Genomic DNA, 14556 nt, shown 5'->3' on the forward strand with positions numbered 1-14556 from the left:
ATATTTTTTGACTCTATTTTAAACGTATGTTCGTTAATAACTGGTTTGGGTGTATTACTTTGAAACTGTATATCTTCAAATTTATTAGAAAAAATATGTCACAATAATGGAGTTAGTTTATATCTATATGTATTATGTGTGATTCTTTCTTTTAAATTTTTGGAGTTTCCCTACTTTATATATCATTTTTTATTTTGTATGCTATAGATGACTTTAAGTAACATTTATTTTTATTATATATTAATGAAAGATATTTTCTATTAAAAATATATCTAATGATACTACTTCATCTAATCAAAGATAGACTTATATTACTTATATTCCCTCCGTCACATAAATCGAAGGAGTTAAATTTTATCCCAAAACAATAGAAGAATCTATATTTAACTGAGAGATAGTGATTTTTTAAATACTACCATGATAATCCAAATTACGGTATTATACTTTGACAAATATCTATAGTGTAGTGCATGTTAGAGTTTTCAACACCTGTTGTTTCTAATCACATGAGACACCTTTAGTATTTTGGATAATACAGATGTACATTTAAATTAGCGTCGTATATTCTTCAAGTGGTTTCTTACACCTAAAATATGATGTGAAATTATTATTATAACATTAATTATTACTTGTCGGCTCCATATTTGTGATGTATTTAGGGCTATAGATATTAATAGTTTATTTATTTAAAGGAATACAACTGGATCACAAATTGGATAATTTTAAAATAATTTAAAAGATAGAACGCTTAAAAGCATTGATTGGATATTATATATTTACATTTGCATAAATTCGAAGATTATTATATTTTATCCTTAAATTGTAGAAAATTCTTTTTTAAAGATGGCCGATTGTTTTAGCTTTATCATAAGTACTTTTTTTGTCCTTCCGTCAAGCGATATGTAAGCATTATTTATATATTTCTGATGTATCCGTATATAGGAGAAATGCATTATTTTTCAATAATAAATCTAATATAATGGTGTAAAATGAAACAACTAAATCGTGTTGTTTTCAGTTTTACAACTGTAGATTTAAATTAGCGTTGTATATTCGTCAAGTGATATTTGACACCGTAAAATATGATATGAAATAAAGATTATCATTGCATTAATTATTATATATAATAGCCTCATATGTTAAGAAAGAACGAATAAAGATTATTGATGGGATATTTTATATTTATAATATAAATTTAGTTTAACTACGTATATTTACGTAAATTTGTAGTGTAATATATTTATCTTTAAATAGTAGGTAATACTATTTCAAAAGACCACCCCGAGTAGATTTTTCCTTTTCCGAAGGACAGTAGGTAAACTTCACTTCTTTTCTCAGATTGTATGTACGTACAGACTATTTATGTTTACCGTATACATTTTTAAAATAAATACATCTAATAAAATCTAATGGTCTAAAATATTGGGTTCACCAATTTAAGTGAAAATCGATGGTGATATTTGCTTAAATTTATAGAGTAATAGATTTTATCTTTAAATAGTAGAAAACTCTATTTTAAAGATAATCGATTTTTTTAATGTTACTACGTATGTATATTTTTTTAGCTTTATTGTTTTCTATAGTAAATCTATGCATAGTTTTTCTTTTTATAAACAGTAGGTAAGATTGATTGTTTTTTTAGTCTTACGCATGTACGTACCTATATACGGTATATAGTACTTGTGTTTTTGTTTTCTTTTTCCCGTGAATGGTAAGGTATTTGTTTCTTTTAAATACAATACATCTAATCTAATCTAATGGTCTAAATTATTGGGTCCACCGATTTAAGTGAAAATCGATGGTGAGATTAAATATTGCCACGTGGTGATCTAGAAGCGTTTGTAGAAGTGCCACGTGGTGGCTTGAGAGCGTTTATAGGAAGTTTAATAGACTTTTAGTATATAATAATAGATTCAATAATAAGCTATTTTTTTCGCCAGAATAAATCCATGTGTGGTCTTGTTTCAAAGATTTAATTGCAACGAATTTTATAGTGTAATCATTTGGATAAATAATTTAAGAGAAAATGTAGTGTAAAGTAGTTTGCATGCATGCATACATACTGATGTTAATATAATGTGGGCGTCTGATTTTCCCACCGGTTCGAACGTCCGACGTGTAGTTGCCTTCCAATAGTTCTGTATAGTTCTGTAGTACTTCTGTTCCTCCCTTTACCTGGTGGACTCCATCATGCGGTCAAATGAACTCGCTAAAGACAAGGGGGGCAAGCGCCTCTATTGCGAGCTGATGTATCCGATCGAAAGAGGTAATTAATTTCCAAGAACTTTTCTCTTACAAATCGGCTTACCGCCTAGCAATGCATTGAATTAAAATTTTCACATTTTCTGAGTATAATAAGCCGCAAAAAGTCTCTAATCCCACCATAATCTTGCTTGCACAATGGAAGCTTGGAAAGAGCAGGGGGGGGGGGGGGGGGGGATTCGAGCAAAATCAAAGGTGCTTTGCAGCTTCGGTGGTGGAAGAAGAAACCAGTTGTTGATGCTGGTAGGTTTGGGGGTTTCAAGCTAGTAGCAGTTACAGTGGATTTTGTTGGCATGGCGATGCTGAGACCGGCGGCGGCCATGGATTTGTTCCTGTCGGCGACGTCCATCGTCTCCAACGCCAAAAGTAGTCGTAACTCGACCACTTGAAGTAAAGGTAGTGGGAGAGTCGCTACACCACTGGTTGAAAACCAGGTGTAGCCTTAACTCGACCACTAGAAGTAGAGGTGCGAGAGATCGCTATAGCCTACTGGTCCGAGAACCAGGAGTAGCCATATCTCTCGACCGATTGAAGCCGTGGTGCGAGGACCACTACGCTGCTGTCGAAGACCAGTCGTAGTCGTACCTTGACCATCTGAAGTCGTGGTGCGAGGACCGCTGCGCTATTGCTGTAGTCGTACCTCGACTATCTGAAGTTAAGGCGCGAGAGATTGCTACGATTTACTAGTTCGAGAACCAGCGAGTAGAATTATCTCTCGAACACCAATGGAAGTTGCGGTGCGAGAGATTGCTATGATTTACCGGTTCGAGAACCAGCGAGCAAGTAGAATTATCTCTCGAACAACAATAGAAGTTGCGGTGCGAGAGATTGCTACAATTTACCGGTTCGAGAACCAGTGAACGAGTAGAATTATCTCTTGAACACCAATGGAAGTTGCGGTGCGAGAGATTGCTACGATTTACCGGTTCGAGAACCAGCGAGCGGGTAGAATTATCTCTCGAACACCAATAGAGGTGCTAGAGTTGGTTTATTACATGTGCATCTCATGTGGCCAGCATGACTCACATACCAAACTCGTAGCATATCCGGATGTCCGTCCGCGATCATGTCGGGTGATCAAGCCGACATCGTTCGCGAGCAATTATCCGTTAACAACCCTTTTCTTAAATAGCCCAGCCATAGCCGGCGCTATGAGATAGGTCGTCGGTCTTCGTTAGTAGGTTAGGCGCGACAACTCTGCATTTGTCGAGATCGTTATCGATAATGGGGTGTACTCGACCGCAACCTACTCGAGTGCTCAATTGTTCCTGAAAAATATTTTCTAGAAGGCAAGATATATAGCAGAGAATATTGAGTATGTACTAAAAAACTACATGGATCTTCTAGTATTATCAGGATATAACGAGCAGATATAAATGTCAGGCATTATGTAGACCGTAAACAAGCATGATTTATACAGAAGAAAATAGAGCGAGCCCCCAGCGTTAGACCGTAGTCGATTTAACATCGGGGGTCGCGCAATAGACATTGTATAAAAAACACGCTCTAGGTAAACATAATAAATTATTGATCTGACAATATCTGAAAATAGGTACGGTAAATTGTGTGTAAAATATTGCATACCTTTGTAGATACATGCCGGATGTATCTACGGAATTAGTAGATCAATTTAAAAAATCAATCTCCTAATTACCTTGCTGCGTACTCGTTCGATATCATGTGATCTGACATCTTTTGGTACGCCGCGGAGCTTGAGGCTTGAATGATCTTGATAGACCAAGTTGTTGACGACGATGGTTCTGATCTTGTCAGGGCACGTACTCTGGTCAAGTTAGATCCTCCATAGCCGAAGTCGTCGAGTAGCTTGTTGTCGGAGAATCCATCTCTTAAACTCATATCGTCGAAAACCTTTAAGCACCAAAAATCCCCCTACCTGGCGCGCCACTGTTGACGTTTGATGTCGCAATTCCGGTATTTGCATAGTATGGGGATCGTTGGTACTAGGATATATGCGAGACTGAGGTAAAAAAGATAGATACAAGGATTTTTATACAGGTTCGGGCCCATGAATTGTCAGGTAATAACCCTACTCCTGTTGGCCGAAGCCGGTCGTTGCTCTTATTCACCATAATCACACCAGTACAATATTTGGGGTAGCCTATCTAACTGTCGTCGACTTGGCGGTCTGAAGTGCTGACTCGTAGTCGACAACAGGGTAGCCTTCCTCCTCGAATCCGCATCCGGCGAGATCAAAGAATGCGCTATGTCTCTCCTGACAGTATCCGTAGACACCGTAGGGGACTAGTCATGCTTATCTCTGAAGTCGATATCCGGCGTCTTGTCTTAGCGCATGTTGGCTTGTATGTTGTGACTTCTGTTGTTCTGTGTCCCCTCTCCTCCTAAGGGGCCTTGTATTTATACCAATAGGTGTCCCCTTGTCTAAGTAGAACTAGGGAAACCAATATGGATACAATCCGATTAGTCCTTGTCGTTTCCATTGAGAACTCTATTCATCCTTCGTTACGCGGAACTCCTCCTATATCCGAAGGTTGTTTCTGTATAAGACATGGTATGTGGTGGGTCCTGCCGAGATTTAGTCGACTACTATGAGGTATGTGGTATCCATAACCCTGACAGGACACTGGACACATTAAAATATAATATTTAGTCAATTGATGAGAGAGAAACAACGTAAAATGACAGTTTTGCCCTTATCATCTTCTCCCTCTCGATCTTGCCGAACCTGGAGAATAGCCTCCTCAGCTCGTCGTGTTGGGCGTGCATGGTCACTCTGTCAACGAAGAGCTTGTGGTCGGGAGAGGTTGGGTCGAGCAACATGAGCTTGCACGACGAGGCGACCGTCCAAGGCGAGTGCGCGCGACGCATGGCGGAGCGGCGGCGAAAGGTGAAAAAAGCCATAGCCGCGGCAACAGCTGTGGCGCGGTCAGCGGCAACGTGGCACTTGTCGAGCGCACCGCAGGGAGCGAGGGCACTAGCATTGTAGTAGTGGTGATACCGGGATCCAAGTCGTGACGCCGAGACCCAAGCCGGGACCCATCGTAGCCTCCCCGCCTATGCTTGGTGCTGCCACCTAGCCGCGCCCCGCCGCACTGGCACTGTCGTTGGCCGCCTGCCATCGATCTGGACGGACACCGCGCCTCCATGGTCACGCCATGCCATCGACTGCCGGTGTCGCCGCAGCACGCCGCGCCGACCTCGCCCCACCGCAGCTTTGAGGCTGCTATGCCGTTCCCGGCGAAATCAACAAGAAGGGGAAAAGAGGCAAAGAGAAGGAGAAAAGGAAGGAAAGAAAAGGGGCAATCCGGGCATTTAAAAAAATCTCACCTCTTTAGACCCAGAAATAATAAAATAATGCGACCGGTGTCCTACAACCAATTACACATTTTTTACAGTTTCCATCAGCCGTGTCACGTTTTCATGGTGTCTTCTAACCAATTATACGTTTTTTACGTGTCCTGTGGCAAATTTTATCGATTAAAAGGTGACCTATAATAGGAAACACGAAGAGATGGCAATTAAGGAGCACAAATCAATATGGAGCTACACGAGCTTCTAGCTGTTTTCTAGTTCCCCTACTTCAGGGACCACAGCAATAGACAAAAATTCTGTAGTAGTCCACTTCTGTTCCTCCCTTTCCCTGGTGGACTCCATCAATGCGGTCAACTCCATCTTATTACTGATTCATCACTGCGGAATGAACTCATTAAACACAAGGGGGGCAGGAGCCTCTATGGCGAGCTGATGTATCCGATCGAAAGAGGTAATTAATTTCCAAGAACTTTTCTCTTACAAATCGGCTTACCGCCTAGCAATGCGTTGAATTAAATTTTTCACATTTTCTGAGTATAATAAGCCGCAAAAAGTGTCTAATCCCACCATAATCTTGCTTGCGCAATGGAAGCTTGGAAAGAGCAGAGGGGGATTCGAGCAAAATCAAGGGTGCTTTGCAGCTTTTGCGGTGGAAGAAACTAGTTGTTGATGCTGGTAGGTTTGGGGGTTTCGAGCTAGCAGTTACATGGCGATGCTGAGGCCGGCGGCCATGGATTTGTTCCTGTCGGCGACGTCCATCGTCTCCAACGCCAACGAATGGTTCGAGTTCCTCGGCACGGCCTTCTCCGCCGCGTCGTTGCTGCTATCCCGGTGGAGGCGTCGGCGGCAAGGGGACGAGGCGGAGAGGAGGCAGCTGCAGTGGAAAGGGGAGGACGCGAAGATGAAGCAGCTCCACTACTGCATGCTCCAGCTCCCGGATCTGATCCACCATGCGGAGTGGCTCAGCTTCGTCAAGGACGACAAGGAGGTGGCCAAGCTCCTCCCCGAGCTCAAGGCCAGGGTGCACGACGCCTACGACCTCCTCGAGGAGTTCAATCACCACCACCATCACCAGCAGCAGCTCCAACTGGATCTGGGTCAGGACGCCGCCGCGGAGAAGGCCGGGGACGATTTCTTGCAGAGCATCGCCAGCGGCAACACGGTGAGGGAGATCTTGGATGATCTCAACTGCCTGAGGAACACGCTTGAGGGTGTCATTGACCGCCATGCTCGCTCCGAGCCGCATCAGATTGGCAAGCTGCTGAGGCCGGCCATGACCTCTTTCTATGACAAATCCAAGTTCCGCAGCCTTGAGGATGAGGTGAATGAGCTGCTCGAGTTACTCGGGGTGAAGATCTGCTCAGCACGGCCACACAAGCGGCGAATCAAAGGCGAAACCGCTTCGGCTAGCAAGAGGAACAGGCGGAACAGCGGTGTCGGATCATGCAGCAATCAGGAAATTGCATCTGACAATGTAACTGTCTTAGCAATATCTGGCATTGGTGGTGTTGGGAAGACTACTTTGGCTCGGCAAGTTTACAATGATGAGAGGGTCAAGGGGTATTTTGATGTCAGGATTTGGATTTCTGTCTCGGATGATTTCAATGTCAAGAGATTAACTAAGGAGTTCATAGAGTTTGCTCTTGCAAATTGGATGCAGTCTGATAATCTGTGTAACCTCCAGCAGAGTCTCACCGAAAGTATTGTCAAGTTTAGGTTCTTGCTTGTTCTTGATGATGTGTGGGACGATGTATATGCCAATCAGGACAACAGATGGCAGAATTTCCTTGAGCCATTAAAGTCTGCCCAACAAGGTAGTGCGATTCTTTTGACGACAAGGTCTCAAAGGGTTGCTGATCTAGTGAATGAAAACAGGCACTTCCGACTGGAAGGTCTGCCGCCTACCATTTTCGATGAATTTTTTGAGGCGTGTGCATTTGGCTCAGATCGCTGCGGTGTTAATCCAGAACTAAATCCCATTGGGAAAAGGATAATTCCACAGCTGAAGAGGTGCCCTTTAGCTGCTGAAACTCTTGGACGTTTACTGAAGCCTATGCTGGATAGAGAGCACTGGAATCAGATCGCAGGAAGTGAATTGTGGGAGCTGAAACAGGAGAAATATGACATTTTGCCAGTCCTTCGCTTGAGCTATCTGTATCTACCTTCCCATCTGAGAAACTGTTTTTTGTTTTGCTCCATGTATCCTAAAAACCATCAGTTTGACAAAGATACTCTGGTGAACAGTTGGATAGCAGCTGGGTTAGTTGAGTCCTGCAAGGGTGGCAAGCTAGAAAGCGATGGATATCGATATTTTGAGGATCTACTGCATAGATCTCTTCTTCAGAAGGAATCAAGCAGCCCAACGGATTCCAAGCATGTCATGCATAAGCTGATCCATGATATGGCACAACTGGTTTCTGAGCGCGAGTGCTTCATTGTAAAAGGCGAAACTGATCTGACGAAAATCCCTCAAGGCGTTCGCCATCTTTCAATAATTGGCAGTAGTAGTCTCAGTGAAACCAACCTAAGAATGGTATGCAAGTACAAAACGCTGCGCTCCATTGTGTGCCATGGTGTTGAGACTTACATACTTACTGCTGTAGCGAAGTACTGGTTTGAAGAACTTACCAAAATACGAATGCTGGGTTTCCTGTCCTGTGAGTTGAACTCTCTGCCTGAGAACATTGGCAACCTGAAGCTTCTCCGGTACCTGAATATCAGCGATTGTACTTTCGAAGAGCTTCCTCGATCTTTTTGGCGACTCCAGAATTTACAAATTGTAGATGCTCAGAAATGCCGTGTCCAACAAATTCCTGATGACTTCAATCGACTGGGTAATTTGCAGAGATTTAAGTTGAGGGGTACAATTATCAAACAACCCGGCACTTATGAACTTTAAACTTCCAAGATATCCCGTGAGATTGATGAATTACATTTACGAGCTTATTGTACAGTGTAAGTGTTGATCCAATTATTCCGTAGAAGTCCTCTTCTTCAAATTAGGTGGACATGTATAACTGCAACATCGGTGCTCAGGTGTGAACTCTGTAATACTGTTATGTGACGAAAGTAGGACATATGGACAGTTGCTCCAGTTGATCTTAGCCCTGCACCTATTACCATCACCCTTCTTGAGATTAATGCACCACTTTTGTACCAGGTCATGCTTGATTATTACCATCTTAATTGAACTGCCTCCACCTCCTAATTAGACCTCGTTCCCAACTGAAATAAGGGAACACCTGCTTTGCTATCAGATAGTACCTCCGTTTTTTTTAATACATCAGCTGTTGAATCAAAGAAGCATTGTGAATAGTGGCATTTCGTTAATGTCGAAAATGTTAGTGAAAGGGTTGCCATAAAACCGGCTCGATAGTTAGCCCTAGGTCCTACAATTAGAGGGGCAATTGTGTTCTTACCCCTGTTTCAAGTTGCAATTATGATTTTACCCCTGTTTCAAGTTGCAATTATGATTTTACCCTTTCTTTTTTTTAGGGTTTGTGATTTTACTCTTGTGTTTTCAAACTGAAGCTTCAGTTTACCCCTACTCTATTAAAAGGACTTAACGGTGTTAATTTAGTGGTAGAAAGAAAGGAAAAAAACGGACAATATGCCACTCCACAAGATTGCAAAGGATAAAATGCCATCCATTAGAGTGCAAAGGATAAAATGCCATCCATTAGAGTGCAAAGGATAAAATGCCACTTAATAGCTAATTGTCACTTTGAGTAGTTTTGAGACCAAAATACCCCTACCGTGGAGAGAGAGGGAGAGAGGAACGACAGCGGCCATGCTCGTCGCCGGCGGGCAGCGAGCGCGCGGGGGAGGGCGGCGAGAAGGGGAGGAGGACGGCACCACCGAAGGGGGGAGGACTGCGTCGGCTCCATCGGGGGAGGGCGCCGACAGGGGAAGGAGGACGGGGGGAGGAGGATGGCACGGCGAGCAGCGGCTGGGCGACGACGGGGATGACGGTATGAGGCTCCACCGCCGTGTCTCTTCCTCCGCCCTGTACTCCTCCCCCCGTAGTCCCCGGGCGAGGCATCCGGCGCCGCTTGGCCGGCCCTCCCCGACGCTCCTCCCCCCGCGTCGCCTCCTCCTCCTCCCCCTGTCGTTGCCTCTTCCTCCCCCAGCTGGCCATCGCCCTATCCTCCTCCCCTCGCCAGCCGACCGCCGCCGCCGCCGCCGCCTGGCGAGGCCTCTGCGCCGCCCGGCCGGCCCTCCCGTCTCCCTCGGTTCCCTCTCTCTCTAGGGGCATTTTGGGCACAAAAATCTCCAAAGTGGCATTTCATCCAGTAGACAACGTATTAAGTGGTATTTTATCCGGTGCATTGTATTGAGTGGTATTTTATCCCAATCCATTTTATAGAGTGGCATATTGTCCGTTTTCTTGGCCGTAGAGCAAAGCTGGGATCCAACGAGGAGGCGCAGGATTCGTATGAGGCGTGACGCCTTCCTCTTTGGCGGATGCACCTAGCAGCAAAATGTCGTGGCCGACGTGTTCACTGTCAATACTGCACCGAAAATCAGAAGATTGCCGTCGGGTCGCGCGCGAGCCCGCCCGCCACCTCTGCGCCTTCTTGCCTCCAGTAGCGCTAGCCTGCAGCCCCGTCGACGGTCGGCCGCTAGCGTGCCTCCTCTGCGCCGGCCCGCTGTCCCCGCCGCGCCTCCTCTTTCGCGTCGGACCGCAGCCCCGGCAACGTGCCCCGCGGTTGCCGCCGCCTGCTACTCCTCCCCTGCGTCCGCATCGCGTGCCTCCCCGCCGCTTGGTCGTGTCGCCGTAGCCACCACCGCCGCCAAATCCTAGGGTTTTGGGATGGGGAATGGAAATGCATGGCTTCCAGCCCAATTCACACAGCTACTTGAGTGATTTGCTCAACAGGGGTATAACAGTCATTGACAAATTGCAAAATCATTTTTTATTTCCTTCCCCTTGAGTTTAACTCGAAAATTCTGGCCCCACTTAACTACCGTCAAAACTAGGGGCCAAACGGCCGCTTCATCTTGAAAAAGCAAGGGTAAAAACACAAACCCTAAAAAATAGGGGTAAAATCACAATTGCAACTTGAAACAAGGGCAAAACCACAATTGGCCCTAAATTAAAAAAAAGAATATTGGTGCACTGTTACGTGGCTGAGATTTCATTTTTTTTCTCGCATTTTCATTTTTTCACTCAAACTCAAAGAGTAAATTTTGGTTCTTAACTATCGGAGATATGGGACCGGGGGTATGTGAAGTGTGGGGAATCTACCTTCCTATCCTGCCGTGTGTCCCTACAGCCTGGTCCTACCCCCGCAGCCTGCGAACCGCTGGAGCGGCCGGGGGAGGGGGGCCTCGAGGTGCCACGTCATGCCCCTCGGGCCCTTGCACCGCTTTGCCCCGAGGCCCTCGCCCAGCCGCCATTTGGCGGGGGGAGCGAGCGAGGAGGGGGCCTAGGTTGAGCTTCCATTAATGCGTGCAACGCCCCAACTGCCCCCTGTCGCATTTAATGCAGTGAGGCAGACGTGCGGCGTGCGAATTTGACGCGCCATAATCAAGAATGACCGGTCTGTGACCGGTCATGACACCGGTCACGTCTGACTAGACCGACAACCGTGCTCCCACGTCGCGTCTGCTCCCGGCGGAGTGGAGATAGGTATGACCCGTCCCATCAGAGGGTCATTCGGACGGCGGCCACCACAAGTCTTCATCCATTAATGGGGGAATGACAGGGCGGTCCCCCGTGTCAGGCGAGGGACGGCGCTGGGCCCCACTCAAGGACAAGCTGTGGCTTAGCTTCCAGGCGAAGGCACGGGTCGAGTTCCGGTCAAGATAGGGTGGGTCCCCATCCGAAAGAAGAGTAGGTAGAGGCGGTGCATGTGGTATCCCCTTGAGATATAAAAGGAGGACCTTGCCCACCGAGAAGAGGGACGACGCTCAGTAGACCTGAACTCTAGGAGAAGAAGAGCAAGAGAGCTCTTCGGAGTTAAGGAACCCTTGTAACACTCAACCATAATCCCAAACACAGGAGTAGGGTATTACGCTTCTCAGCGGCCCGAACCTGTATAATTCTATTGTGTGCAAGCTAGCTAGTAGCCCTAGGGGCGGATACGAGATTTCTAAGAGATGAGCTCCTTCCCCCATCCGAACTCACGAAAGGGGGGTCTCACGACCTCCCGCTATCGAGGGACTTCCCTCGACATTAACCTTTTCTTAAGATCAATGAATCGAATGATAACGTTTACCAATTCATCTTACTAAAAAAATTACATAGTTATTATTTTTTTTGTTATGAATTATTTTATCATTAGAACTATTTTAAACATGATTTATATCTTATGTATTTACATAAAATTTTTAAATAAGACGGATGATCAAACGTTTGTCCAAAAGTCAACGATGTCATATTGTCAGGGTTATAGATACCACATACCTAATAGTAGTCGACTAAATCTCGGCAGGGCCCACCACATACCATGTCTTATACGGAAATAGTCTTCGGATATAGAAGAAGTTCCGCATAAGGAAGGATGAATAGAGTTCTACATGGAAACGACAAATGACTACTCGGATTGTATCCATATTGGTTTTCCTAGTTCTACTTGGACAAGGGGACACCTATGGGTATAAATACAAGACCCCTTAGGAGGAGAGGGGATACGGACAACATAGATGCCACAAAGCCACAAGCCAATACAAGCCTACATACGCCAAGACAAGCCGCCAGATATCGACATCAGAGATAAACCTAGGAAAACCACATATGGTACCTACGGGAACCAAAGAGAGGAATCTAGTGCTGTCTCTGATCTCGCCGGGCACGGATTCAAGGAGGAAGATTACCCTCTTATCGATTACGAGTCAGTACTTCAGACCGCCAAGTCGACAACAGTTAGATAGGCTACCCCAAATATTTTACTGGTGTAATTATAGTGAATAAGAGAAATGACCGGCTTCGGCCAACAGAAGTAGGGTTATTACCTGACAATTCAGGGGCCCGAACCTGTATAAAAATCCTCGTCTCTGTCTCTTTTACCTAAGTCTCGCATATACCCTAGTACCAACGATCCTCATACTATGCAAATACCGGAATCGCGACATCAAACGTCGACACATCTATTTTAAAACGGAGCGAGTATAAGATCATATATGGAGTTTGCCTTATGACAAGATTACCTTCAGAATCATCATTAAATGATTCATCCTCACAACCGCTCCCTATCATTAAGCGGAGTGCTATTCAGATCATCTAATCTAACAATGCTTGCACCGCATCTTGTGTAGTGTTTGCCATGTCGAGAAGCATCATCATCCGAAAATGTTGCCTTTCATTTTAATTTCATAGTATCTGTCATCTTCTTTCTCCGTGTCTTCATCAAATTCTTCTTGAGCTGAGACACCTTTCCCCCCCTAGAAACAACCAATGAAGCAATGTGCTTTTCCTGTACTAATTATTCCGCAAAACCTACCATCATCATGATATCATTCATGCAGATAGTACATGTTCTACACTGGTCCCATCTATCTTTTTTTCTTTTCACAATTTTCACAAAAAGAACAATTAAGTCTGGCATATTATTCTCTTAGTAGCAGCATCCGATCCTGTGCTTGTCTTTTTTGTGGAACTTTAGCCATTAGGGGCAAGTTAATTATAGCACTAATTGAAGAGGGTTAGTGCTAACTGACATTCCACGTGTCAAGTGCACAGACAAATCAAATAGTCCTGTCAATTCTTGTCAATTTTTTTAAGAGCAATGCTACACATACTAAATTTTTCTTACTAAACTTTTACTGACAATCATCTCAACCGTTGTAACAATCATTTCAACCGTTTGATTTAAATAGATAGAAGTTAAAAAAAATCTAGATGTACTCATGTCTTATAGCATGACACATCAGTGTTAGTAAGAATTTAGTAAGAAAAAGTTAGTACGTATAGCTTTTCCATTTTTTAACTACAAAAATAAAATGGCCAAAATTAAACCTCTTGAAAAAAAAGAATCCCATCACAAAGATTGATAGAGACGGTAGGAGACCCGCAGGGTATTGTTGTGCTCTAATCACAGGTCTTAATCACACAATAAATTAATCCAACTCCTTAAGGCAACATCATCACTCCTTGCAGTGTCCCCCATTGTCATCCAAAGGTTTTGTCCAAACCCCCAAAACAACCTTTTGCTTGTTACATAGAACCTGTTTACATCTCACCCCAAAATTTTACACCCTATCACATCAAACGTTTGAACTCCTACATGATATATTAAATATAGGCTAAAAAAATAACTAATTGCACAGATTGCGACTAATTTGTGAGATGGATCTTTTAAACCTAATTGCTCCATGATTTGATAATGTGTTGCTATAGTAAACATTTGCTAATGACGGCACCGCCACGCCTCTTCCCCACCCCCGGCCGCCGAGCCCGCCCGCCGCCGCCACTGCCGTCGGATCGCACGGATCCGGGTAGGGGACGGCCGCCGCCGCCAGATCTGGGCCGAGGCCGGCTGCCGTCGCGCGCCCACCGCCGAGAGCACGATGGCTGTTGCCGTCCACCGAGCCGCTCGCCGTCGCTCCCGGCTGCCGTCACTTCTCCCGAGCCCACCCCCGCTCCCGGCCACTCTCGATCCTGCCGCCTCGTCGCGAGCCGCCTCCCGCCTACTCCCGAGCACGCTGTCGCGCCGCCTCCCGCGCGCGGAGAGGAGGGAGAGGAGAGGAGAAGAGAAGAGAAAGAGATAGAGAGGATAGGCGAGAGAGGAGTGAAAAATAAAGGGGGAGGACGGTGAAAATTTTGAAGTGAGTGAGAGGGAAAAGAAAGAGGGGTATTTTTGCGCGCTGTCGACTTAAGAGGCCCGCACGTGAAAATAAAATTAAAAAAATTAATTTGAAAATTTGAGAACTTTGAATCAAATTTTATGGTATTAGTTAAATTCGTGTGAAAAAGTTATAAAAAAAAGTTGTAGAATTTTCTTTTGCTCATTTCTCCAACCGAGTTTGATTGAACTATCTAAAATTTAAATTTTAAAATAT

General features: G+C 44.8%; 1 protein-coding gene across 2 annotated transcripts; it reads left to right on the top strand.

Annotated features, from left to right (window-relative positions):
- The first annotated feature begins 2239 nt into the window (after positions 1–2239).
- On the top strand, positions 2240–8712 carry LOC127785296 (putative disease resistance RPP13-like protein 1). Of its 2 annotated transcripts, none has more exons than XM_052312733.1 (2): positions 2240–2266; positions 6146–8712. In XM_052312733.1, exon 2 carries the CDS (start codon positions 6260–6262, stop codon positions 8450–8452), a length of 2193 nt encoding a protein of 730 aa, XP_052168693.1. In that variant the 5' UTR covers positions 2240–2266; positions 6146–6259; the 3' UTR covers positions 8453–8712. The 2 variants fall into 2 exon arrangements, with proteins under 2 accessions (XP_052168693.1, XP_052168692.1); XM_052312732.1 differs by lacking the exon at positions 2240–2266 and adding an exon at positions 5853–6004.
- Positions 8713–14556: the final 5844 nt, after the last annotated feature.

Source organism: Oryza glaberrima, chromosome 9, assembly GCF_000147395.1.
Source record: "Oryza glaberrima chromosome 9, OglaRS2, whole genome shotgun sequence".
Classification (NCBI taxonomy): domain Eukaryota; kingdom Viridiplantae; phylum Streptophyta; class Magnoliopsida; order Poales; family Poaceae; genus Oryza; species Oryza glaberrima.

Excerpts from the sequence above, each read along its gene's own strand:
- LOC127785296 (XM_052312733.1), top strand. The coding sequence starts at position 6,260 with ATGGCGATGCTGAGGCCGGCGGCCATGGATTTGTTCCTGTCGGCGACG.